Source organism: Felis catus, chromosome E1 (genome assembly GCF_018350175.1).
Source record: "Felis catus isolate Fca126 chromosome E1, F.catus_Fca126_mat1.0, whole genome shotgun sequence".
Lineage (NCBI taxonomy): Eukaryota > Metazoa > Chordata > Mammalia > Carnivora > Felidae > Felis > Felis catus.
Genome location: NC_058381.1, coordinates 29,724,359 through 29,749,530, shown reverse-complemented (window position 1 = coordinate 29,749,530; position 25,172 = coordinate 29,724,359). Strand labels below are relative to the sequence as shown.

The 25,172-nt window shown below is 43.9% G+C and overlaps 1 protein-coding gene and 1 long non-coding RNA gene across 4 annotated transcripts; one reads left to right on the top strand and one right to left on the bottom strand.

Annotated features, from left to right (window-relative positions):
• Positions 1-45: 45 nt before the first annotated feature.
• LOC123381824 lies at positions 46-9,649 on the top strand. The gene is made up of 2 exons (XR_006589273.1): positions 46-212; positions 9,197-9,649. It is a non-coding gene; the product is annotated as an uncharacterized LOC123381824 (long non-coding RNA).
• On the bottom strand, positions 6,906-24,935 carry COIL (coilin). 3 transcript variants are annotated; one of them, XM_003996651.6, is made up of 7 exons: positions 24,656-24,935; positions 15,437-16,550; positions 15,231-15,314; positions 14,771-14,818; positions 12,153-12,222; positions 9,441-9,529; positions 6,906-7,873 (listed from the first exon to the last, which is right to left on the bottom strand). In XM_003996651.6, exons 1-7 carry the CDS (start codon positions 24,898-24,900, stop codon positions 7,784-7,786), a joined length of 1,740 nt encoding a protein of 579 aa, XP_003996700.1. In that variant the 5' UTR covers positions 24,901-24,935; the 3' UTR covers positions 6,906-7,783. The 3 variants fall into 3 exon arrangements, with proteins under 3 accessions (XP_003996700.1, XP_006940232.1, XP_044899955.1); XM_006940170.4 differs by lacking the exon at positions 9,441-9,529; XM_045044020.1 differs by lacking the exons at positions 6,906-7,873; positions 9,441-9,529 and adding an exon at positions 9,786-12,018.
• Between the last annotated feature and the right edge of the window lie 237 nt (positions 24,936-25,172).

The window sequence follows — 25,172 nt, the reverse complement described above, 5'->3', positions numbered from 1 at the left end:
GGGAGGGGCGGGCCCCGGGGCCTTTCAGGAAGTCACGTGGGGGCAGGGGCGGGGCGGGCCGCGCTCCGCGGCGGGGGCGCCGGGGGTCGCGGCGCGCGGTCGGAGTCGGCCTCGCGCGGAGCTCCAGAGGCTCCCTCGGGTGCGCGCGGGCGCCGGACTCGGGGTCTCAGGTTGCCCCCCACGGCCCGCCGAGGAGGAAACCTGCGCGTCAGGTGAGAACCCCGGCCCGGGTCGCGCTGCACCCCGGCGCGCCCGCCGCTAGTGCCTTTCCGAGGGGAACTCACCCAGACCCGAGATGTCCGCTCCGCGCCGCCAACCGTGAAGCCGCGCCTCCCCGCCCGCCTTCAAACCCTTCCCCCCTCCCCCACCCCCGACCCGTCGGGCCCTGGCACAGGGACCCAGAGCCCCTGAAGGCCAGAGCCCATGGGCACACACTCAGACTTAAAGCTGGCGATTTCTTTCCATACCACCTGTCGAATATGCTTTTTTTTTTTTTAATGTCCAGTTCTACTTTAGTAGGATTTGCAGACATCCCAGTTGTAACAAAGGTTTTCTCTCTCTCTCTCTCTCTCTTACACACACACACGCAATTTTGAAACAAACGTTTTTCACCAGATTGTGTATTTAGATTTATTTCCTTTTATTCGGCTCTGTTCCCGGCCCCTGGCCTGGGTGCAGGAAAAGCGAGTGTACAGGAGGAGAGAAGAGAAATATTCAAGAGAGGGGAGGGGGGGCAAAAAAGCAAGGCAGTGCCTTGGGAGGAGTTAGTTGGAGTTTGCACTGGCGACGGGGCAAGCAACAAAAATTAGGAAAAGGTAAATGTCTTAAACTACTGCTAAAAGTAAAAGCTACTATTTATGGGGCATCTACTCTCTGCGAGACAAGTCACATATGGTATGTCCTTTAATCCTCATAAACACTAGAAGACAGATCTTATTACATCCATTTTATAGGTGAGGGTCACTTTTTTTTTTTATTTTTTTAATGTTTTATTTATTTTTGGGAGAGAGAGAAACAGAGCATGAACGGGGGAGGGGCAGAGAGAGAGGGAGACACAGAATCGGAAACAGGCTGCAGGCTCTGAGCTGTCAGCACAGAGCCCGACGTGGGGCTCGAACCCACGGACCGTGAGATCATGACCTGAGCCGAAGTCCCACGCTTAACCAACTGAGCCACCCAGGCGCCCCGAGGGTCACTTTTTATTTATTTTATTTTTAAGTAATCTCTCCGCCCAACATGAGGCTCAAACTCAGGACTCTGAGATCAAAAGAGCAGGCTGCAGGGACTGAGCCAGACAGGCGTTCCTACCCTCCTTTTTTTTTTTTTTTTTTTTTTTAATAATTTCTCCACCCAAGTTGGGGCCAGAATAGGGTCACATATTTAATACAAAACAGGACTGGGATTCTAGCTCAGGATTGCTTTGCTTAAAATTCTAATTCCTGGTTTTCCTATTTCTATTCCTCCGAGACTCTTAACCCCATTTATTCTCTCTCCTATTGCATTGTTGTTTGCATGGGGAGGAGGAAGGCAGAAGGCAGGGAGGGGTCAGGAAATCAGATTTACACATAGTATCTCATTTAATCCTCCCACTAAATCTTTAAGGAAGGTATTGTTATCTCCTGTTACAGATGAGAAAACTAAGGCTTGGAGAAACTAAAGAGCTTCCTTAAGACGACAGATACTGTCATGCAGCCTATCTCATTCTAGAAACCAAACATTTCCTACCAGAAAATGTTGCCTCCCAAGGGGAGGGATGGAGCCGTTTCCAGGAAATAAATTCTATGAAATCCTCCATGACTTAGCTCTTGTGGGTGAGGTGGCCTGGTGACTCAGCCAGAATGTCTGTAGAATTTTCTTTCCAGGCCAAGAAGTTTCGAAGGGCTGGTTAGACAGTGAAGACGACTAGGTGGAACATAGTTTATGTTTACCAAATTCCACGCACTAGATATTTACTACGACCTCCTGAGACAGGGAAGCGGAAGGGACTCCCATTTTAGAAAGGCTCCATTTACGCATGCTCCGTATCCCACGTTGCATCTGGGTAAACCAGAGAAGCTACCACGTTCCCACTCCAAGGGGGAAGCGAGGAAGTTAATCATTCTCTGAGTCTCGCCCCAGGCCCCCAAGACACATGACACCATCTAAGAAGAACCAGCTCTCAGACATGTTCCAGGACATTAGCTTCGAAGAAACCTGGGTGGACACTGGCATCAGTACCCCTGCCCTTCAGTGATTTGTGGAGTACCACCTAGCGTTCGCCTGACACTCCCTTTGAGGGGACCCTCCTCTGGATTCCCGAAGCGATATGTACCCTGAACCCCTTTCCAGTATAAGCCCCTAACCCCAAGCAACAGGGAGACTCACTTTTCCTTTTCCGAGTCTCCTAGACACTCTGTCTGCTATACTCTGTCACACTACTCAGTAAACACAGTTCACTTCCTCCTTGACGTAGGAGCATGGGGCAAACTGGGGACAAAGTACAGGCTAACAGCACCCCTTCCCCGGGTGGAATATGTGCGGTATTCCTTCGACACTCCTGGCCACCCAAGAACAAAGGAAGGGGGTTTAAATGCTTACCATGGTGATGTGGGAAACTAAGACAAATGAAAGATTAAATTCCCTTAGTGCCTACAGCCCATTGACAAGTCCTTGAAACCAGCAGAGTGACCTCCCTCTAGGAGCTCAGCTGCCTCAATGATGACACTTCGCTAGGGGCAAAAGAGAACCTTAACATTACCCCAGCCTCGAGGATCCTGTAAGTCTACTTTAACATAAAAATTCCTTTGGAAACTGCCTTTATCTCAACTCCCCCAAGATCATACTCCAAGCTATGGCCCCCTGATATGCATCTGAAGGGTCTCATGACTGAGGTTTTACTAAACGGTAATAATTAGTGTTTTCCTAACACAGCTAGCCCCTCAAGGTCCTGGAAAAATACCTTAGAGACTTAATCTATCCCTAACCCCCTCCCAACCTGAATGTATATAATAAGTTACCCATTACGACCCCAGTACAGCTCCCACCCAAAGGTCCTTTCCACATGCGTTAATAAAATCACCTTTTTGCACCAAAGACGTCTTCAAGAATTCTTTCTTGGCCGTCGGCTCCGGACCACGCCACCATCACCCCAAAACTTCATCACTCCTGGTTCACCTTTCATTTCTATCCTGCCTGAAGCCAAGGACCCTCCTGGCTGGTCCGTTGAGGACCCACTGTGGGTCCTCAGACCAGGCCTGCCTACATCACTATCGTGCTAAATTCATCCCATTGTGGTTGGAGAATATGCTTTGTATTATATCAGTGGGGTTTTTTTAATGTTTATTTTTGAGAGAGAGAGAGAGAGAGAGTGTGTGTGTATGTGTATAAGCAGACAAGGGGTAGAGAGAAAGAGAGACACAGAATCCGAAGCAGGCTCCCGGCTCTGAGCTGTCAGCACAGAGCCTGACGCTGGGCTCGAACTCACAAACTGCAAGATCATGCCCTGATCCAAAGTCCGACGCTTAACCGACTGAGCCCCCCAGGCGCCCCTTTCAGTGTTTTAAAATTTATTGAGACTTGTTTTATTTCCTGAATGTGGTCTGTCTTACAGGTTACTGTCTGCGTGGTACCTCTTTCTCCATCTTTGTCCTTTCAACCTATTTGTGTCTTTGAAGCGTGGCTTTTGTAGACAGCATCATTTTGTTTATGCATCCAACCAACCTTCGCCTTTTAATTGGAGCATTTCATTCATTTCCATTAAATTACTGATAAGATTTACGTCTGCCATTTGCTGTTTATTTTTATGTCTTCTATCATCTTGGTTCTTGTATTTCTCCATAACTGCCTTCCTTTATGCTATCTTCTGGTGTACTTGTTTATTCCTTTGCTATTTCTTCAGATATTCTTTCTGCCCTCCTCCTCTCCCCTCTCCTTAGGGAACTCCCATCATGCGTGTGTTGGTCTGCTTGTTGATGTCCTACAGGTCTCTGAGGCTCTGTTCACTTTCCTTTGCTCTTTTCCCTTTCTGCTTCGCAGACTGGATCATCTATCTCAATTGATCTATATATCCAGATGCACAAATTCTTTCTTCTGCCTGCTCAAATCTGCTATTGAGCTCCATAGTGAATCTTTCATTTCAGTTTTTGTACTTTTCAACTCCAGAATTTCCATTTGGTTCTTTAAAACAAAAATGTTTTTCCTCCCTCCTTACTGATTTTCTCTATTGAGAGAGACACCATTCTCACACTTTATCTCCTTAGACATGTTTTCCTAATGTTCTTTGAACATATTTAAAATAACTGAAAGTTCTTGTCTAGGGGCACGTGGGTGACAGTCGGTTAAGCTTCAGACTTGCAGCTCAGGTCATGATCCCACAGTTTGTGGGATCGAGCCCTGAGTCGGGCTCTGTGCTGACAGTGCAGAGCCTGCTTGGGAGGGATTCTTGCTCTACCTCTCTCCCTGCCCCTCCCTCACTTGTGCTCTCTCTCTCTCTCTCTCACTCTCTCTCAAAAATAAACTTTAAAACGTTTTTTTAAATTAATATAGACATTCAATTAAAAAAAAAAGAACTTAATGGTGAGCAGACAGCCTGAAGATAGAGAAAACTGAGTCGTGAGGGCAGGAAAGTAATTAGCCAGAACGTTCCCAGTCCCAACAATACAGGTGGCAGTGGGGGAAGCGTGTGGCAGGTGCCCCACTGCTTACTGTCAGGCCAGACACAGCAGTTTTAGGGACAGCCACCAAAACATCTTGGGAAAAAATACTGCTCTGAAATTAGACTCTCTCTCCTCTAGATGGGTGATCTTTGGCAAGTTACTGAATATTATGTTGGGAGAAATTAGATGCATCGCTTCTTCAAATCCATAGGCTAATCCTATAGTATTCATAGCTGGCATCTGAGTACCTATTTCCTCATCTAGAATGGGACCACCAGCCCAGGCAAAGTGAGGCAAAGACTTAGTCCCTGGCGGCTACTTTTGCCCAGAACCTTTTCTCATCTCCCCTCTTGTCTCTCACTCCTGGAATAAACTGTATAGTTTAGAGTTCCCACATCAGACAATTATCTGATTTCAAGTAAGAAGAAATACAGCCACATTTTACGTGGCTATGTGTAGATTATGTTTTATAAAGAAAACTGAAATTTACTGGATGTGGTACAGTATTTTTCTATTGTACTGCATCTTTTGGAAAGGTCATGCCCTCCTAGTTTGACATCATGACCCTTCTAGTAGGCTGCTAGTCACAGTTCAAAAAACACTACTCCAGAGGGAAAGGGGGACTCATAAACTGATTATAAACTGAAGAAAACACTCCCTGAGGTCAACACTTCTCTTTGGTCTAGTCAATGTTTATTAATTATCTTTTTAAACTGAGGTGTAATTGACATACAACATGAGTTTCAAGTGTACAACATAATAACGTGGTATTTGTATACACTCCCTGCAAAATGATAACCACAATAAATCCAGTTAACATCTATCACCATGCATAGTTACAAAAAAACTTTATGTGATGAGAACTTTTAAGATCTGCCCTCCTAGAGGGGCGCCTGGGTGGCTCAGTCAGTTGAGCATCTGACTTCAGCTCAGGTCGTGATCTCACGGTCCAAGGGTTCGAGCCCCACATCAGGCTCTGTGCTGACAGCTCAGAACCTGAAGCCTGCTTCAGATTCTGTGTCTCCCTCTCTCTCTGCCCCTCCCCCACTCATGCTGTCCCTCTGTCTCAAAAATAAACATTAAAAAAATTTTTTTTAAATAATAAAAAAAAAAGATCTGCTCTCCTAGAACTTCCAAATATGTAATATAGTATTATTAACTATAGTCACCATGCTGTATATTACATCCCCATGACTTGTAATGGAAGCTTATTTTTTACCTCTGCCTTTGCCCGTTTTGCCCACCCCTCACCCATTTGCCCATTTTGCCCACCCCGCCCCCATCACTGGCAACCACCAATCTGTCCTCCATATCTGAGTTCGTTTTGAGTGGGGGGTTGCTTAGATTCCACATATAAATGAGATCACACAGTATCTCTTTCTGACTTATTTCACTTATCATAGTGCCCTCAAGGTCCATCCATGTTGTCTGAAATGGCAAGATTTCATTCCTTTTTATGGCTGAAGAAGAAGTGCATGTACATATACATTTTCTTTATCCATTCATTCATTGATGGACACTTGTTTCTGTATCTTGACTATTGTAAACAATGCTGCAATGAATACAGGGGTGCATACTGTTCCCCATAGTGGCTGTACCAATTTATATTCCCACCAACAGTGGATTCCCTTTTCTCCACATCCTCACCAACATTTGTTATTTCTGGTCTTTTTGAGAATATCCATTCTAACAGGTGTAAGGTGGTGTTTCATTGTAGTTTTGATTTGCATTTCTGTGATGATGAATGATGTTGAGCATTTATTCATACACCTGTTGGTACTTACTAGTTAACTTAATTTGTTTTCCAAACCCTAGAAAGAAACTGTGCTATGCAAGGGACACCTGGGTGGTTCAGTCGGTTAAGCACCCGACTTCAGCTCAGATCATGATCTCAGAGTTAATAAGTTTGAGCCCTACTTCGGGCTCTGTGCTGACAGCTCGGAGCCTGAAGCCTGCTTCGGATTCTGTGTCTCCCTCTCTCTCTGCCCCTCTCCTGCTTACTCTCTCAAAAATAAACATTTAAAAAAAAAAAAAAAAAGTGTGCCACACAAGAACTTCCCCAGTGCCAAGATCCACCATCCATGTTGATCTCACTCTTTCTGCAGTAATACTTTTCATTGCAAATCAATAAATCCACATTTGATACACATAAATGTTATCCAGGTTAAAACTGGACAGCATCACTGGCCCAACAGCTCCTAGATGTAATGAATTTTGTTGGTATCTCTCGCCTCATTGTGAAACAAGACAGCAATACTCAACTCATGGAAGTTTAGTTCAATATGATTTTATTTAGAAATTTGCAAAGCTGAAGGAGGAACCCGATGTTTTGTTAAAAGAAAGCAATTTTCACAGTATATATTTAGCCATTTTAGCTCTGTTTTGAATAATAACAGAAAAGGAAGTTTCGGTTCAGTCCTCACTTCACACTCAGCCAGGTGCTTGAGATCTTGTAGAAAGGTAACACATTCCCTGGGCCGAACTCCTAGGAAATCCTCTCACCCAGGTGGACCACCCGTTTGTCCCCAGGCAAATACACGAGATCTTATTTTCACTGTTCTACACAAGGTTCTGAAAATCCTTAATTTTAAAGTTGAGAAAATGTGAAAGGATTCCTTAACTCATTGCCTGCAACAAACCCACCTACTTTTTAATTCTTGACAGTTACAAGTATAAAATACTTGAAATGTATAAGATGCTCCACATTTAATGGAACAACTTGAATATTAAAAAATTCGGTCAAGTAACATGCTTTCATGTCTTAAAATGTTACTTAATACAACGTTACTGAAACAAGATATGCAGCATTTTCTTGTACTTGGTGTTATAAACTCCTACTGACGATGGCTACTTGATGGTCAAAAAATAAATTAAAAAAAAGAAGAAACCATATACGCTGATATATAACAATGCCTCGAGGGAATGTCATGTTTTAAATTTTGTTACTGAAATTAAGCCTGGAAGAAGGAAAAAAAAGGTCTACAAAAGCAACACCCATGTTATTTTAAATGATGAGGTAGATTTTTTTCCTATGCAGTAAAGTGAACGAAAAACGCATACAACTTTCAAATCTTTAAAAAAAAAAAAAAACAATTCAGGTTATAGTCCCTTTCACAAACAAGACATTTGTAGACTAGGAGGTGGAGAGGTCATCCTCGAGCAGGCTCTGTACTTGGTATGGTACTCGGAGGTTCAACGATCAGTCTTGGATCAATCAACTCTCTCCAAAAAACAGTGATCTGAGGAAAGACACAAAACATTTGGTTTAGAGGCTTCATTTTGAGGTCATCTAGGTTTTAGTCGATTAAAAACTTCAGTCAAGTATATTTCCATTTGTGCAGAATGGTTGAAGACCTGGAATGATGTGAGTCCCAGTAAGCTGAGTTCAATTAGGGCAGAAGAACTTGTTTACCTAGAAGGCAACTACACTTTACGTTAAACACATTTTACCCTTCTTTCATTTGGAGCAGGGGGTGGGGCGGGGCGCAGGGCGGTGGTTACAAAGGGGTCAGGGAGGTTTGCCCAACAAGACCCTGTGGCTAGGCGGCCCACGCACTCTTCCCGGGACTGCTGATGTTCCTCTGCACAGCTCTACAGTCGCTCTCCTGTGCTGCCTAAAACCAGGAGCTGCTTCGCATCTCACCAAGAGCCAGCCAATGTGAACACTCGGCCCGTGTGGACGAATCGCGAGGGCCATCTAGTGTCAAGGAGAGGAATTACAGGCTCTGCTTCAGGCCTCGGTTTAATAGGCATAGAGAGGGGAAACTTCCAAGGTTTAATTTTCCAATGTAGTTTCCAAGAATACATTTCAACAAAAAAGCGCAGAGGCATACGTTGCCAATAAAGAAGTACAGGAGATGTGGCCAAATCTGCTGATCCTACCACAGACCCTAAAAATGTGTTTTGGGAATAAATCCCTAAGAGTGTCATCTATCCTAAAGACAAAGCAAAACACAGTCTGGTTAGGGTTTCTACAAGTTTACATTTCAGGTAAAATGTGAGTCTGCAACACTGAAAGCTACAGAATAATATCCATAACCTTTCAAATATAAACACCTTAAGAGGAAGCATTTTCTTAAATATAAATTCTAGTTAGTTTAATGCTAGCATAGCCTCATGAGCCAGCATTGCCAGCAACTCTGGAAGTCTGGCTGCCTAAAAGCTAAACCATATACTTCTTAAAAGGGCAATTTAAGGATTTAAATGGAAGTCAAAAGACAGAACCATCATTTTCATGTCATTTTTCAAAACATCTAAGCTGGCATCAGTCAGAATCACGGTAATATTTGGGAGGTAGTAATGACTGCAAAGAGACACGATGGAGATTTCCAGGGGGGGGCTGTTAATATCCCATTTCTTTTATCTAGGTGCTGGTGACACAGGTATGTTCATCTGTGATAATCGTTCAAGCTGTATACGTATGTATAATTTTCTCAATGCATATATCAATAAAGGTTTTTAAATACACTGTTCTTTTCTACTGAAACCCTTATGCAATTAAGATTTTAGACAACTCTATAATCTTAAATAACACTTTGTTATTCATGAATCTTGTCGTGTAGGCTCTTTGAGATCCGAGACGGTACCCTAACTTGGCACTTGGCACTGAACTCGCCACCCTGTAGGCAGACCAGAGATCCCAGGGCCTAGATCTTTTACAACTTTAATACAGGCAGTTCAGGCGGCTGCGATGTCACCTTCCAGACCACCAGAAACCGGAAGCTGCGATGTCATCTTCCAGACTACCAGCAACCAGTCGAGAGAGAATGGACGACCAAGCAATCCCAAGAAGAAAAGCACGCCTACCCTCTTCTCCTGCGTCACAGCGTACTCCACTACCTCAGTTCCATTTTCGTTGTGATAAACCAAATCAAATTTCCCAGGTTCTTTCATGGCTGAAACCAGACGGTAGGAAGGAGAGACAGTAAGTCATTTCCCAGTAGTGAAAATGTTCCTCTACAGGGAATTTATATCATTAGGAAAACAACCACAAATAAATTGTCCATTGATGTGGAGGCTGGGTACGCACATGAAAGCATGGAGTGTTCAGTGACAGGAGACCCTCGGAAACACCCTGTAACAGCAGACGGGAGCCCCTGGGCCATTTGCCAGAGACCATCTTTCCTTCGTCAAAAAGAAATGAGCTCCATACACTGTTATTAGTACTCCCAGAAAAGAACGTGTGACCATTAGGTAACCCGACAGATACAGGACCTGTTTCAGCAGGTTAACGTGATATAAATTCTGCAAAATTTGTGTATTTTGCTCCGTCCTCAGAAATTAAATGTGCTTACTACTTGGTAATACAGCAATCCTCGCGTTGCATGGTAGCGTGGGACCATAAAAATGACCATCCAGGCTGACATCATGCAAAACTACCTGAATAACCAATGGAAAAATTATGATTGTCTCATGACCTTTAAAAACTATCAGAACATTAAAATTACTGTACAGTAGAGATGAAAAATAGTAAAACTAGCATTTATGTAGTACACTGTAATCTGAGACATCAAAAAGACCGAGAACTAGTGTTCTATTTCTTTGTAAGAAACTTATCAGGCGAAAGAAAAGAAAAAGGAAAAGGAAACTTATCAAGGGTGGCTTGAACAGTGCTTGCCTTCCTGTCGCATAACAACAACACATCTCTGTGTTGTTGTGTCTTTACACTTTACGGAACTTGCAGACACCTTTCTAAGCGTGGATCAGCTTTCAGTATTTTTTCCTTTGAGATCTTGACATCATCGTGAAATAACTCTTGGAGCTTCTTTGTTTCTGTTTTGCAATTGTGTGATGTTTTTGCTGATGCCACCTCCGGGACCTCTTTATCCCTGTCATCACCACTACCTTCTTCCTTTATGTCAAGCTCACATAAACTGCAGTTCCAACATCCCCACGGTTAGCGGTTTCTTCTAACTCCACAAGTTTAAACTTCACTTGGGTGTCACCTCCAGAACTATCACTTTTTGTTTCTTTGTTGTACTTTCATCTCTGTCGACCAATTCCCTACCTCCATTATCCATTTTTGTAAGATGCCCTGTGGGTCTATCACTGAGATTGTACAAGGAGACAGCACAGCCTCATGCGATGCTGCGTGTATGGGAACTGAGTAACAGCTGCACGGTGACTTATCACCAGGAGACTTGGAAGGACGTGACATGACTGGTCACCGATCATGATGGGCATCTGTTATTTACGTAGCGATCTGTGGGCTGAAGAATTAGCAGAACTTTGTGCCACTAGTCAGTTAACAGGTAACATATCTAATGTCTTTGGGAACTGGTGTTATTTAACTAAACCATGGTAACTAAAGTTCCTATATATCAGAACCATGCAAAGCGAGGACTACCTGTATTTCCACCAGTGAGCAGATAAAAGACACTTCTTGATGCCCCAAAGAAGAAAAGTTCTAATTGGATGTTATCACTGTCAATCACCTAACAAGCAGTGATCAGGCTGTGTCGTGGAATCTGACCATGGACAAATTTCTTTGCCCACCATTCCTAGGAAGAGAGATTTCCTCAAATAAAACCTAATGAGAAGAAAGCTGGAAAACCAATTTAAGTTATATCTAATCATTTACTTAACATTATAAAGGGACTTCGTTGGAAAACCATGTTAACTGATTACTGTGTACGGGAGTTTTGAATCTTTTACTCACTACATTATTTAAACACAAAGAGAATATCATTAATTGCCTTCGGGTCTGCTAAAGAAAAAGGGTCTCCCCTGATCTGTGGCCAGGGACCCCTACAACACAACCCAAGTGAAGCCACATACAGTAAAAGCTCTCTTATTCTCAGATTTTAGAACCAATAATGGGTGAGATGAATCAGGGATAAAGCAGGGAGCCATTTAAAACAATGTGTGAGAGTGTGCACGCACATATACTTTAGACATTCTATTTTGACTTAACACACTGAAGTATGCTCATTTGCCAATCTTTGGAGATAGACCTGAGAAGGTCTTAGGAGCCCACTGACTAGAGTTCTCTTTCTTTCATAAACCACATACTTAATGTATATCTGCAATTTCTACAATTTCCAGTTCTGAGTTCTTCTAAAGGGATACAAGAATGCAAATACTAGCAAGGCAGCCTGAGTTCAGAATCTTCCTAGATTTTTACCAGATTCCTCCCAATCTCAAAGCAGATCCACCCACACGATTGAATAGTAAATTTCTTAGTTATACTCCTGGGTCGGCATTCAACTTGGGTTTCACAGAAATAATTCTTTTTGCAATCAATGTTCATTAGTTAATGCAGTTTTTATGAAACTGCATAATTACAGGAATAAGAACAACTTGCCTAACAGCTTTGTAAACAGATCCAACAATCCATAGTGAACACACACCTCCACTAGGGGGAGCTCGGGTCTCCTGGGCTGCTCTGTGCGGACAGGGATAGTGGACAGTTAGTCCCAGAGGCCAAGCAAGAGAGCAGCTCCTGTGTGTAAAAGCTATTTAGAAACCAATGTAGATATAAAGAGACTAAATTTTCGAATTCTTTTCTACAAGACTCACCAGGTAAGGATGAAAGAATTTCTATATCTACTTGCTGGGTGTCTGGATTGTGGCTTAGTATTTTTCCTTCCTTTCAAAAATAAAAGTCCAAGTCAAAAACCAGCAGGTGAAACACTGGAATATACTAAAACCACTGAATCATACACTTTAAAATGGTTAAAATGGTAAATTTTACATTACATAAATTTTATCTCAATATGAAAACTTTTTTTCTTTAATAAATCAATATGTAGGAGAAATAAAACTCCCACACACCAAGCCAATATTTCCCCTGAATCTAAATCATTCCAGGGTCAGGTACCACACAACTAGGCACGGCCCCTATAGCCCAAGGTCTGCTAATTATTCAAATGAGCCAATCCTAAACTGCTTCCCCCATCCCGCCTGGCCTATCCCAAGGAAACCCCAATAAAGGCCCTGCCCGGGCTTTCTCTTCACTCCTGTCTCTGCCTCTGGATGACACCCTGGTGCTTTCCTCCGGGGTCCTGCATGGCGTGGCATTCCCCCTCCCTCGGGAAACGTAAGTAATAAATTCTTCTTTCATTGCACTGACTTCTGTGGCATCACTCAGCCACCTTCATCAATTAAAATCCCACAGGTAGGTACGTACACGTGAGACAGGGTTGAGCGTGGAGGAGACTACATCCTTTGAAGACAGATTTAACTTTTGAAGACAAGCTTCAGGAATAAAGCTAGTGATCAAGCTAGATAACAGCACTTGAGGTCAAGGCAAAAAAAACTGGTACTGATTTTCACTTTCCAAATGGTTTTGAAAATCATTTCCAGGAAGTTCTAAATACCGGGAAAGTAAGAAAATAGCTTTCCAGGGTAAGAACTGTGATGACCAACATAGATTTAATATGCATTAAAAATAATCAGAATCAGGGTGTCTGGGTGGCTTAGTTGGTTGAGCGTCCAACTCTTGATTTCAGCTCAGGTTGTGATCCCATGGTCATGGGATCAAGCCCTGTGTTGGGCTCTGTGCTGAGCGTGGAGCCTGCTTAAGATTCTCCCCCAAGGCCCTTTTTATTCTGTCCCTCTCCCCCACTCATGCACTTTCTCTATGAAATAAAAAACCAATAATGGGGCGCCTGGGTGGCTCAGTCGGTTGAGCGCCTGACTTTGGCTCAGGTCATGATCTCACAGTTCATGAGTTTGAGCCCCGCATCGGGCTCTGTGCTGACAGTTCAGAGCCTGGAGCCTGCTTCGGATTCTGTGTCTCCCTCTCTCTTGTCCCTCCCTCGCTCATGCTCTGTCTCTGTCTCTCAAAAATAAAATAAAAAACATTAAAAAAAATTTTTTTAATAAAAAACCAATAATAAAAATAAAAAATAAAAAAATCAGTATCATCTAGAATCATAGTTTGTAGAGGTTGTAGAACACACCAATTCTATATTTCTATCTTGTAGTACATCACAGAATTAAAGTAATTATCTATGGTAAGGTGATAAAACATCCTGGTTTGCCCAACAAGTCCATTTACATTTCCTTCCAGGATAATTATTAATATAATATTAACCCTTTTCACGCACAAGTATCCTGCTTTAGATGACAAATTATATGTCACCTATATAAAGGGGTCAAGATGAAAAATGTGATAAAATACCAGTTACCCAGAACTGACCTACCTTCTAGCCTACTTTTGAGGAAAGGTTCTTACCAAGATTTTAAAAATCTTTCAGGGTTTAAAAAAAGTCTTCCAAGGTATCAACTCATTTTTTAAATGGACTTATATTCCGTATATTACATAAAAATTAAAAAATGTGCATTTTAACAAAGTTTTCTTTTTTTTTTTTTTAATGTATTCATTTTTGAGAGAGAGACAGAGCACAAGCAGAAGAGGGGCAGAGGGAGAGAGAGACAGAATCCGAAGCAGGCTCCAGGCTCTGAACTGTCAGCACAGAGCCCGACGCGGGGCTCAAACTCATGAACTGTGAGATCATGACCCGAGCCAAAGTCAGGCGCTCAACAGACTGAGCCACCCAGGCACCCCTTTAACAAAGTTTTCAACAAAATTTTGAATGGATGAAAAAAGGAAGGGAACATGTAATTCTGTAATCCCACTGATGGGGTCAAACTTTTACTGAATTGTGATAAAGCTCATGCCAATGTGAAGTCCCATACGCATGTTAAGTGAATAAATTACAGGGACAGTACTCATGAATTACCTGTGGTGAAGAGATAATATAAAAGGGGCCATGTTAGACCATAAGAATCTGCAGTAATTCACAATTATATAAGAGAGATTCCTATGATGAAAGTAATCAAATTTTCTGGCTGAAAGCTATTTAGTATTTTCTTTCAAAGTTTAGGATCCTGGGAGAGTGGCATTCAAATAAGCTTGCTAAGCTGGTTGTCTAAGCTGGTTAGAAAAAAAAAAAATGACCTTAAAAGAATTAAACTTGTCATTATTCTACATTCTTCCCCAGATGTAAGGAAAATAACACTGGGGGCTCCACAGTGATACTGTTAAAAAGTTTACATTTTGATAATGCTCCCATTTTCTACAACATTATTTACTGAAAAAAACTCAAAATTATCCATATTAGCAGTATTAAATACGACTTTAGCTTGTTTAATATACTGACACTTAGTTATTGTTAAATAAAAAGCCTTACCTTGTAGTCAGAGACATCAGGAGAATAATCGGATGTCAGCTCCAAAAGCTAAAAAAGAAGAAAGAGCCCACAAATACACAAGCCCCGCAGTTCCTCTCCCCTGCCCCCAAGAAAACATGCAGTGGCGGGGTGCCCACTCCACCATTCTGGGAGCCCTGCCATGACCTGCGGAGAGACAGAAGTTCCAGTGGGAGAGGTTTCTTCGGTTTGGGGTGGAGAGGGGTTGGTGCTATGCAGAGCCTTTCTTAACTGAGCGCTTGCGAGGTTCCACACACCAAGCTCAGCCATTTTTATTCATTCAGAAAACCGTAAGTAGGTACCCGCTACATGCTAGGCACAGGACAGATATGATCTGGAAAGGGTCTAGTACATACACATATATAATCCTGACCTGCCAATGAGTAAGTTTATTTGGAGGGAGAAGAATCTTTTTGGTGGTAATTGTTGTTTTAAAATGTACCTTAAATGCAATCTTTTCTCCAACTTGTGGGGCAGCTGCTAAGAGCGGTAACAAACTGTAGTCCTTGTGTGTCTCTACCGGATTCTGAAAGACAGCATGAGTCACGTGACTTTGTTACTGGTGACAAAAGTGAAGCCCTAACATCAACTGCAGACACACCCCACGGGCCTAGCGGAAGAAGCGCACTCACGATAAATAATACTTGCCTGGATAATAGTAGAGGAGTTTGTTACCATTTCATTTAGTTGCTGGTGCTTCTGATACTCAGGGTTTCTATTTAACACAAAGGAAACAGCTTGCCCTCGGCCCCGGCCTCTCCCCCGCACACCCCGACCCCTAGCTCCCTTCCAAGAAAGAAGGTCCTCTCCTCTCCCCCAGCCTCTTCCCAAACTGGTGGGGAGAGTCACGTTGGGAGGGGGCCCGGGAGGAGCCTGTCTGGCACCGTTTGCGTCCGAGAGCTTCCACCCGGCAGCGTGTGGGGTCTGCGCGCACGGCCCCGGGCCCGGACAGCCTCTTCCTGCAAAGAGGCCTACAGGCTTTAAGAAACCCGCAGCGCGCTCCGGGGCGCTCTTCGACACCGTGCACTGGTCGTCCGACTCCGAGCTGGAGTCCGAACTGGACGATGATGCTCTGGTGGTCTTGCACTTGACGGCCGCACAGGTGAAGCCAGTTTTGGCAGCCACTTTGTTTGCAGTCGTGTTTTTTGTCGAGGGCCCCTCCTTTGATAACTCAGTTGATGTTTTCTCTGAGGAATTTCTGACCTCCAAGAGGACATTGCTGACACCATCACTGGTGGACTCATGAGAAGACTCGGACTCTGAGGAGGAAATGGGGCTGTCTTTTGGACAGACGCCCGCGCCGCCTTTCCTTTTGGCTTTGACAAGGTTGTTCCTAGCAGGTGAGCTTTTCAGAGGACCACAGTTCGAGATGGCCCAGTCCTTCACCGTCTGTGCTTTAGAAGACCTGGAGTTCTTGGTCTGCCTTTTAAGTTCGCATTTCTCCTTCCTCTTTGGTGACTTTCTTTTGGTTTCTTCGTCATCACCATCCACTACACCACACATGGCTTTGTTTTTCCTCTTGCCCTTTTTCCTCATACTCTGATCTGTGGCAGCTTTAGGTTCTAGATCCAAGGTCTTCCCATTGCTACTGTTCTCTTGCCTCTTCCAATGTTTCTTTGAATTTCTGTAATCTAGTTCGGTTTCTTCACCCTCCTCCAACTTAAATGCCCTCTTCTTTGCTTTTCTGGGTAATAAATGACTATCGTCACCATTCTTGACTGTTACAGTATTCTCCGCAGTTTCTCTCTCTTCTAATTTAACTCTAGCAAAACAACAAGAGAGAAAGCTACAGTGAGTCATTCACAGGCATGTGTCTGGGACACAGTTAGATACCAGGATGGCCACACACTATACCTGTCATCAGTCAATGAAAAAATGTCAAGTAACTTCAGGACAAAAGACTCTTTTTGACAAAATGGTCTATATGGCATCCCTTAGAGTCAACTTTGAAGTGACGAGTTTTATTTACTGAATATCTACTGCATCCCAAGCATTTTCTAGACATTTTCCCTAATCAAATGCCACCATGAAGTAGGTATGCTTCATTTTAAGACAGATTACAGAACTGCAGTTCAGATAAGTAACCCACCCAAAGTCCACAGCTCATAGGCAGCAGAGATGGGATTCAAACCTCAGTCTGTCTCACTTCAAAGTTCACAATCTCTCCACTCTATTATGCCGCCTACCCCAAATGGTGATACTGCAGAGTACCCACTCTTCTTTTTATTTTCTTTTTATTTTTTAAATGTTTATTTATTTTGAGAGAGAGAAGCATGCACGTGCGTGGAGTGGGGTAGGGGCGCAAACCATGGGATCATGACCTGAGCCAAAATCAAGAGTCGGACGTTTAACCAACTTAAATTGTATTAAAAATAAAAATTTTTATTTTTAAATGTGGGCTGCTTTTTCTTAAAATCAGACTTCATTTTTATTTTGTTGAAATTTAGGAAAACCTTCTAACAATTTATGTTCTCTGGGACAGTGACAGCCATCACAAAATTCCATGACATTCTGTGATTATTAATTTTATGTGTCACCTTGACTGGGCCATGACAGCCCAGATATTTGGTTAAACATCATTCTGGGTTTGTCTGTGAGGATATTTCTAGATGAGATTAGTATTTGAATGGGTAGACTAATGCCTTGGTGGCTCAGTCAGTTAAGCACCTGCCTTCCGCTCAGGTCGTGATCTCACGGTTCATGGATTCAATCCCCTCGTTGGGCTCTGTGCTCTGGGCTCAGAGTCTGGAGCCTGCTGTGGATTCTGTGTGTCCCTCTCTCTCTGCCCCTCCCCCACTCATGATCTGTCTCTCTCTGTCTCAAAAATAAAAAAAACATTAAAGAAAAAAATTTTTGAATGGGTACACTAAGTCCAGCAGATGGCCCACCCCAATGTGAGTGGGTCTGACCCAATTCATTGAAGGTCTGAACAGAATTCCCTTTCTCTGCCCAACTGTCTGAGCTGGGACCTCAGCCTGCTCCCGCCTTCAGACTCACACTAGAGCTGGAACTTACACCATCGGCTCCCCTGGATCTCAGGCCTTTGGACTTGGACTGGAACTTTATCATTGGTTCTCTTAGGTCTCTGGCTTGCCAATTGTGAATCTTGGGACCGCTCAGACTCTCTAATCTCATGAGCCAATTCCTTATAACAGATTCATATCTCTATGTATTTATCATTTCCTATTGCTTCTGGTTCTCTGAAGAACCCTAACACACATTTCATCCAAAATGATTACAGTAAAGGAGCTCTGTTGCTCCATGGCCTGGCAACAGCTACCTCTAATATGTGCAGTCCAATGACAGAGAGCCTAGAGTGTCCCCAGTGTCAAGTTCATAGCGGGTGCTCAAAATCGTCTGCTAAAAACAGGCAATATATTTTTAGTATGTTTATATCCAGCTATATATTTCATCAATTTTTTTTAGTAACCAGTGAAAGATGTATAATCATTTTTGAAAATAAAGTATAATTGGTGAATAAGAATATATAAGCATTCTTTAAATTCTTTTAAGGGACTGTAATACCGGTGGATTTATCTCAGTGTGGCAGGTGAAAAAACCCTCAATTATTCTTCAGAATACACAGATACACAGACACATACAAAGCAAAGTCAAAGCTACTGATATCAGGATAAAGAGAGAAAAAAAAAGTATGAACGATCAGAGATTTAGATTATAAAAACACATCATCTTCTATTCCCAGGATGGACTTTAGCATCTAGCAGCAAGGAAGTGATTCTTAAATGGGCAAAAACTAGCTGGAAATCCTATGACTCTTAAGAACAACTGGGGAACTTGTAAGAATAATGGATTGTCCCTTGACATTCTTGATTAATTTGTTTTACTATGTAGCAATGCTATGATTCAAGTTTCAATTCTAAGGCCACCAATTAGGACTGAATTTTCCATCAAACTTTGAAAATGGTTGCAAGACTCTGTTCAGTCATTGCGGTTTATTAAATCACTGGAACCCGGCACCTGCTGCCTTTCAGAGGAGCCTGCAAGACCCTCATGCTTACAAAAGCAGCCCTTGGCATCACCTTACCCATTCTGAAGACAGTGAATCTGTGGATTCTGATATGAAGGTATGACCTATGACTGCTGCCGCCTTATTCACTATCTGTGATTCCTGAGGAGAATCATTTCTCTTGGGAACATAATAAGGTTGAGGAACAAAATGCCATCCAGAGAGTAAGAAATGGTTCACCTGGGTCTGCCGAGTTACCAACCAATTCCTTTCAGGGTATGCACTTTCCCTGGCAATGTCCTTCATTTCTCTACGTGGATCACAGACAACAAACATAGCTGTCCTTGTACAAAGAGAAGTGAATTACCTATGTAACTAGCAGTGAAAGAGATTTAATTCCAAGAAATTTCTAAAACAGACTCTCCAGTGTTCATGCAAACTCTGTAGGGCAAGCCAGGTGATATTATCAAAATGCAAGGCGCTCCTTTTTTTTTTTTTAAAGATTTATTTATTTCAGTAATCTCTACACCCCCTGTGGGGCTTGAACGCAGACCCTGGGATCAAAAGTCACATGCTCTTTAGACTGAGCCAGCCACGTGCCATGCCCCAAGGTGCTTCCTTTAAATGTGCAATTTATTTTCTTTCTTTTAATGTTTATTTATGCAGGGGGGGGGGGATGGGCAGAGAGAGGGAGACAGAGTATCTGAAACTGGCTCTGTGCTGATAGCAGTGAGCCCGATGTGGTGCTCGAACTCACAAACCACAAGATCATGACCTAAGCCGAAGTCGGACGCTCAATCGACTGAGCCACCCAGACACCCCTAAATGTGCAACTTCACTTCAAGGATTCGATCACACAGAAATACAGGCACGTCCAACTGCATAGCCTGACCCCCACACCCACTGCGGGCCACCCACTTTTGGCCAAGGCCCAAGCGATTGGATTCAAATCCTTGTTCTGCCACTTTAAATTTTTAAAATAGTATCTCAACCTTTCTCATTTGTAAAAATGGGGATAGTAATAATAATTTTAATACTCAGATGAGCTATCATGTATATTTAGGGCAGTGCCAGACTCAGAGCAAGTACTATCCAAACGTTAACTCTAATTTTTGTTAATACAATAAATGTTGTTAGTCCTCCCAGGGCAGGAGCTAGTGGGCTTTAATGAATTTGTCCCATCAAACGGAGATGAAATTCAACAAGGAGAGTAAAAAGGTAGAGCTGCACTCTCCTTGGTTCCCCTCTGTTCCCTGCAGTCTCCCTCCCGTCTGGCTGTGGCATTTTCACCTTCAGAGAGGTAAAGTTACTGGACCAAGGGAACACAACTGATGAGTCAAGATGCACACCCAGGGTTCTGACTCCCGACCTTGAATTCTTAATCACATTGCTGTCTTCCTTTTCACACAATACTGAAAAAAAAGTAACTCCTATATTGTTGGTATAAAGACAGACCTGTGCAACTTTTCTGGAGGCTAATTTGACAGTACTTACCAAATTTTAAAATTTGACCAACAAGTACCTCTTCTGGGAATGCATCCGGCTGAATCACTGCCCAAGCACACACAGACATGCAAGAATGCTCACTACAGCAATGTTTACCAGTGGAAACCAGAAAACAACTACTATGGGGAGTGCCTGGCTGACTCAGTTGGTAGAACATGTGACTCTTGATCTCAGGGTTGTGAATTTGAGCCCCACGTAGAGATTACTTAAAAATAAAATCTTAAGAAACAAAAACAAAACAAAAAAACTGCCATGGTCGAAGTGCTGGTGTCCCCACAAAATCCATGTTGAAATCCTAACCACCAACGTGATGGAATTAGGAAGTGGGGACTTTGGAAGCTGCTTAGGCCATGAGCGTGGACCCCTCATGAATCAGATTAGTGCTCGTACACAAGAGACCCTACAACACTTCCTAGTCCCGTCCACCACATGAGGACACAGTGAGAAGGTGCCATCTATGAACCAGAAAGGAAACCTCACTGGACACCAAATCTGCTGGCACCTTGATCTTGGACTCCCCAGTCTCTGAACTGTAAGAAATTAATTTCCGTTGCTTTATTTTTCAATTTACTTTTAATTTTTTTTAACATTCATTATTTAGTTTTGAGACAAAGGGAGACAGAGTATGAACAGAGGAGGGTCCGAGAGAGAGGGAGACACAGAATCTGAAACAGGCTCCAGGCTCTGAGCTGTCAGCACAGAGCCCGACGCGGGGCTCGAACTCACAGACCACGAGATCATGACATGAGCCGAAGTCGGACGCTTAACCGACTGAGCCACCCAGGCGCCCCTTTAATTTATTTTTTAAATTTTTTAGTGTTTATTTATTTTTGAGAGAGAGACAGGGACAGAGTGTGAGCAGGGAAGGGGGAGAGAGAGAGGGAGACACAGAATCCGAAGCAGGCTCCAGGCTCTGAGCTGTCAGCACAGAGCCTGATGCAGGGCTCAAACCCATGAACCGTGAGATCATGACCTGATCTGAAGTCGGACGCTCACCTGACTGAGCCACCCAGGCACCCCTACTATGTGGCATTTAAAAAGAAGCATGTAGGGGCACCTGAGTGGCTCATAAGGTTCAGCATCCAACTCTTGATTTTGGCTCAGGTCATGATCCCAGGGTCGTGGGATTGAGCCCTGCATCAGGCTCCACACTGAGCATGGAACCTGCTTAAGATTCGCTTTCGCTTTCGCTTTCTTTCTCTCTCTCTCTCTCTCTCTCTCTCTCTCTCTCTCTCTCTCCCGTTCTGTCCCTCTCCCCAGCTCATGCACTCTCTCTTTAAAACAAAAAAATAAAATAAATTAAAAAAAAGAATGATGTACATCACATACTATATACACTAAAATGAAAGATACCCAAGATATGTTAGGCAAAAAAGTGAGGTGCAGGGGTGCCTGGGTGGCTCAGTCAGTTGAGAGTCAGACTCTTAATTTTGGTTCAGGTCATGATCCCAGGGTCATGGGGTCAAGTCCTGCATCAAGATCTGCGCTCAGCACAGAACTTGCTTAAGATTCTCTCTCTCTCAGGGCGCCTGGGTGGCTCAGTCGGTTAAGCATCCAACTCTTGATTTCAGCTCAGGTCATGATCTCACGATTCATGAGTTCGAGCCCCTCAGGCTCCATGCTGGCAATGTGGAGCCTGCTCGGGATTCGCTCTCTCCCACTCTCTCTGCCTTTCCCCAGCTCTCTCTCTCTGCCCCTCTCCCCCAATGGCACTCGTTCTGTCTCTCTAAAAAAAAAAAAAAAAAAAGTCAGGTGCAGGACAATATGTATATTATAATGGCATGTGTATTTAAAAAGTATATGTTTGCATGTGTATGAGAAAAAAATCTAGGAAGACAGACCCCAAACTTAACTGAGGATACTTCTAGAGTGGGGTAATACCGGAAAGAGTACGTGAGAAGATAAATAAGGGACTCTTTACCTTGAGCCATTTTAAAGTATAAATGTTTTTTCGTCTGTCAAAGCAGAAAAAGTCAGACTGCAGGCGCGTAACAGAATGGGCCGTGAGGAAATGGCCGTGGCATACAAGTGAGGAGAAACCTCTCCAGCCTCATGGGATATCCACCACCTGGCTCACCTTTCCCCATTAGACTTTTCAGTACTCCCGGCAACCCCTCCAGAATCCTTCTGCGGCCAGACGCATCTCTTCACCGAGTCAGGCTAGCTTTTGCCTCCACTAGTAATGGGCTACCCAACATTTCCATTTCCTACATGTCCTTCAAGGTGCTGCAAAATTCCCTGACCCCTTGTGTTTCACGAAGATCTCTCCCTTCTCCACTGTCTCCTGCGCTTAGCAACACAATCTAGTGTAATTATCCAGGCTGCCTGCCTGCATCACACAAGAAGGTAACATACAAAAACATGAAACTAGTTATCTTGGTCTACTCCAACAATATTAGGAACCTTTAAAAAAAAGAGACTAGGCTTTCTTCTGCAGCTCTGGAGAAAGGTGAATCTGTTGGGGGAAGACAGAAATGATGGAAAACAGGAAACCACAAAAACATACGAAATTTTTACAAATTGGGGCGCCTGGGTGGCTCAGTCGGTTGGGCGTCCGACTTCGGCTCAGGTCATGATCTCACAGTTCGTGGGTTCGAGCCCTGCGTCGGGCTCTGTGCTGAGAGCTCAGAGCCTGGAGCCTGTTTCGGATTCTGTGTCTCCCTCTCTCTCTCTGCCCCTCCCCTGTTCACGCTCTGTCTCTGTCTCAAGAATAAATAAACATTAAAAAAAATTTTAAAACAAAAATTTTTACAAATTCAATTTTTTTCCTAAGGTCTGCCCCATTAACCACTGAAGCCAGCTACAGAGATATTTCTTACCATACACAGTTATGCATTTGAAGTGTTCAGGAGGAATTCGGCCTGCCACTGTGCTATGTTTATGTCTTATAAAAGCCATCATCATTTGCTTTTGACATTGTTCACTTCATTATACAGAGTGTAATTCCCAGGTGATTCATTACTTGAGGTATAATGCACTGCAGTTAGTGAGCAGCAAGTTAGTAATTCATTAGGTCAGAAAGTAAACTTCACAGGAGGGGATACAGTCCTTACAACCGTAACATTTAAGCAGTTCCTGAATTGCACAAATAATGGAAAGCTATTTCAGTGAATAAAAAGGAAAAAGAACTCTTTTTGAAATTTTAACTATTTCAAATTGTCTTTAGAAACGACTAAACATTAGTAAATCACAGCATTCCCATTTTTAAGAGAGACATACACACAAAGATGTAGTAATTGTTCCAAACTGAATTCCCTGATGTTCTGAAGAAATCTCATGAATCTGACATGCTCTAAGGAAAGAATATTCAACAAAGAGCAAGCAGAGGAAGCAGACTGGTTCAAAACTCTAGAACTTTTTCATTGTACCTGAAGTTTTAAAAAGAAGCCCTGAATAAATTAGTCTAAGATAAGAATCCAAACTGAAATGATCCTGTCTTACCATTTTATTGAGACAAATCAACCACACATGGGCAATTCATACCACAATGGCTCCTCGATACCCACCTCTGTGTCATTTTTAAATTTTATTTATTTGTTTATTTGGAGGGAGAAAGAGAGAGAGAGAGAGAGAGAGAGAGAGAGAGAGCGAGAGCAGGGAAAGGGCAAAGACAGAGGGAGAGAAAGAATCCCAAGTAGACTTTGCATTCTCAGCCCAGAGCCCTACTCAGAGCTGGACTTTAAGATCATGACTTGAGCAAAGATCAAGAGTCTGAGCTCAACTGACTAAGCTGCCCAGGCGCCCCCCTCAGTATCATTTTTTTTTTTTTAATTTCCAAAAGCATATTTAAAACTATTTTATTTTCCAATTCACAACCCAAAAGGTCCCAAACACCTACTTAAATGAACCATAAAATACCCAGGTGAGGCAAGAATGACACCGTAAGTCTCAGGAGATCTGGCAGGAGCTTACTAAGGCCGGACAAACTGCACGCTTGGAAGAGAACATGACTGTTCTATTTGCCTGGGCCCCCTGCACCTGACCTTGCCAGCCGCCAGGGGAAGGCCAGGTCTCATGCACATCCGCATCGGGCGCATGTAACACAGTGTCTGGCTAAGAACGCGCTTGCTAAATCAAGGTTGCAAGAAGCACGCGCCCGGCCCGGGCACCAGATCACTGTCTTCCCAGGTTTGTCCCACTAACCACTTGCCCCCGGAGCACTCCGGGAAGGATGCTCCTCCCAGTGCAGATTCCTGAGCCCCATCCCGGCCTAGACCAATCAGCATCCCCCCGGTGCACGAATGAGCAGCTTGACAGCCCCACCCCACGCCCACCCCCACTCCACACCCCTCACCCACGCGCGGCCTCCAGAGGCCCGAGGCGCCCCGGGCGTGCGCAGGCGCGTCCCCGGCCCGCCGCCCACCCCGCCACCCCCAACCCCGCGCCTCGCCCACCTGAGGCAGTCGTTGTCTCGTACCAGGCGCGCGCTCTCGGCTGGGGGCAAAAGCCCCCCCTCCAAGTAGAGGCCCAGGATGGCCCCAGAACTGAAGCCGAAGCGCTGGCGGATGAGACTAATGAGATCCGTGACCACTCGGCATCTGTTCAAGTCGACGAGAAGCCAAAAGGCCGTGCAGTGAGGGGTAGCTGGAGGCGGATAATCAAATTGAAGCCGTAGCCTAACCGTCTCGGAGGCCGCCATCTTGCCCGTTGCTCAACGGAAGCCGAGAGACACCACAGGGCTCCCGAGAGGCGTGCTCGGCGGCCCGCCCCCTGGGGCCTTTTAACGTGTGCCCTCTATTGGCTGCCAGTGGCTACTGCAGGCTCCCGTGACCCGCAAGAACGCGGAGCGGGGTTGATTCGATTCAGTTTTGCTCATCGCTGGGCTAGGGAAGGGCATAAGTGAAATAAATGCCTTCATTCCTTTCCCGCTGAGCTCTATGCAGGGTCGAAATTTAGGCAACTCTCTGGATA

Bases quoted from the DNA above. Each gene is read 5' to 3' on its own strand.
- COIL (XM_003996651.6), bottom strand. From the start codon at position 24,900: ATGGCGGCCTCCGAGACGGTTAGGCTACGGCTTCAATTTGATTATCCG. The intron at 16,551-24,655 runs GTGGGCGAGGCG...TTGTTTTGCTAG, and splicing joins CGAGACAACGACTGCCTCAG to AGTTAAATTAGAAGAGAGAG. The intron at 7,874-9,440 runs GTAGGCGTGCTT...GTCTTTCCTCAG, and splicing joins CTGTGACGCAGGAGAAGAGG to ATCACTGTTTTTTGGAGAGA.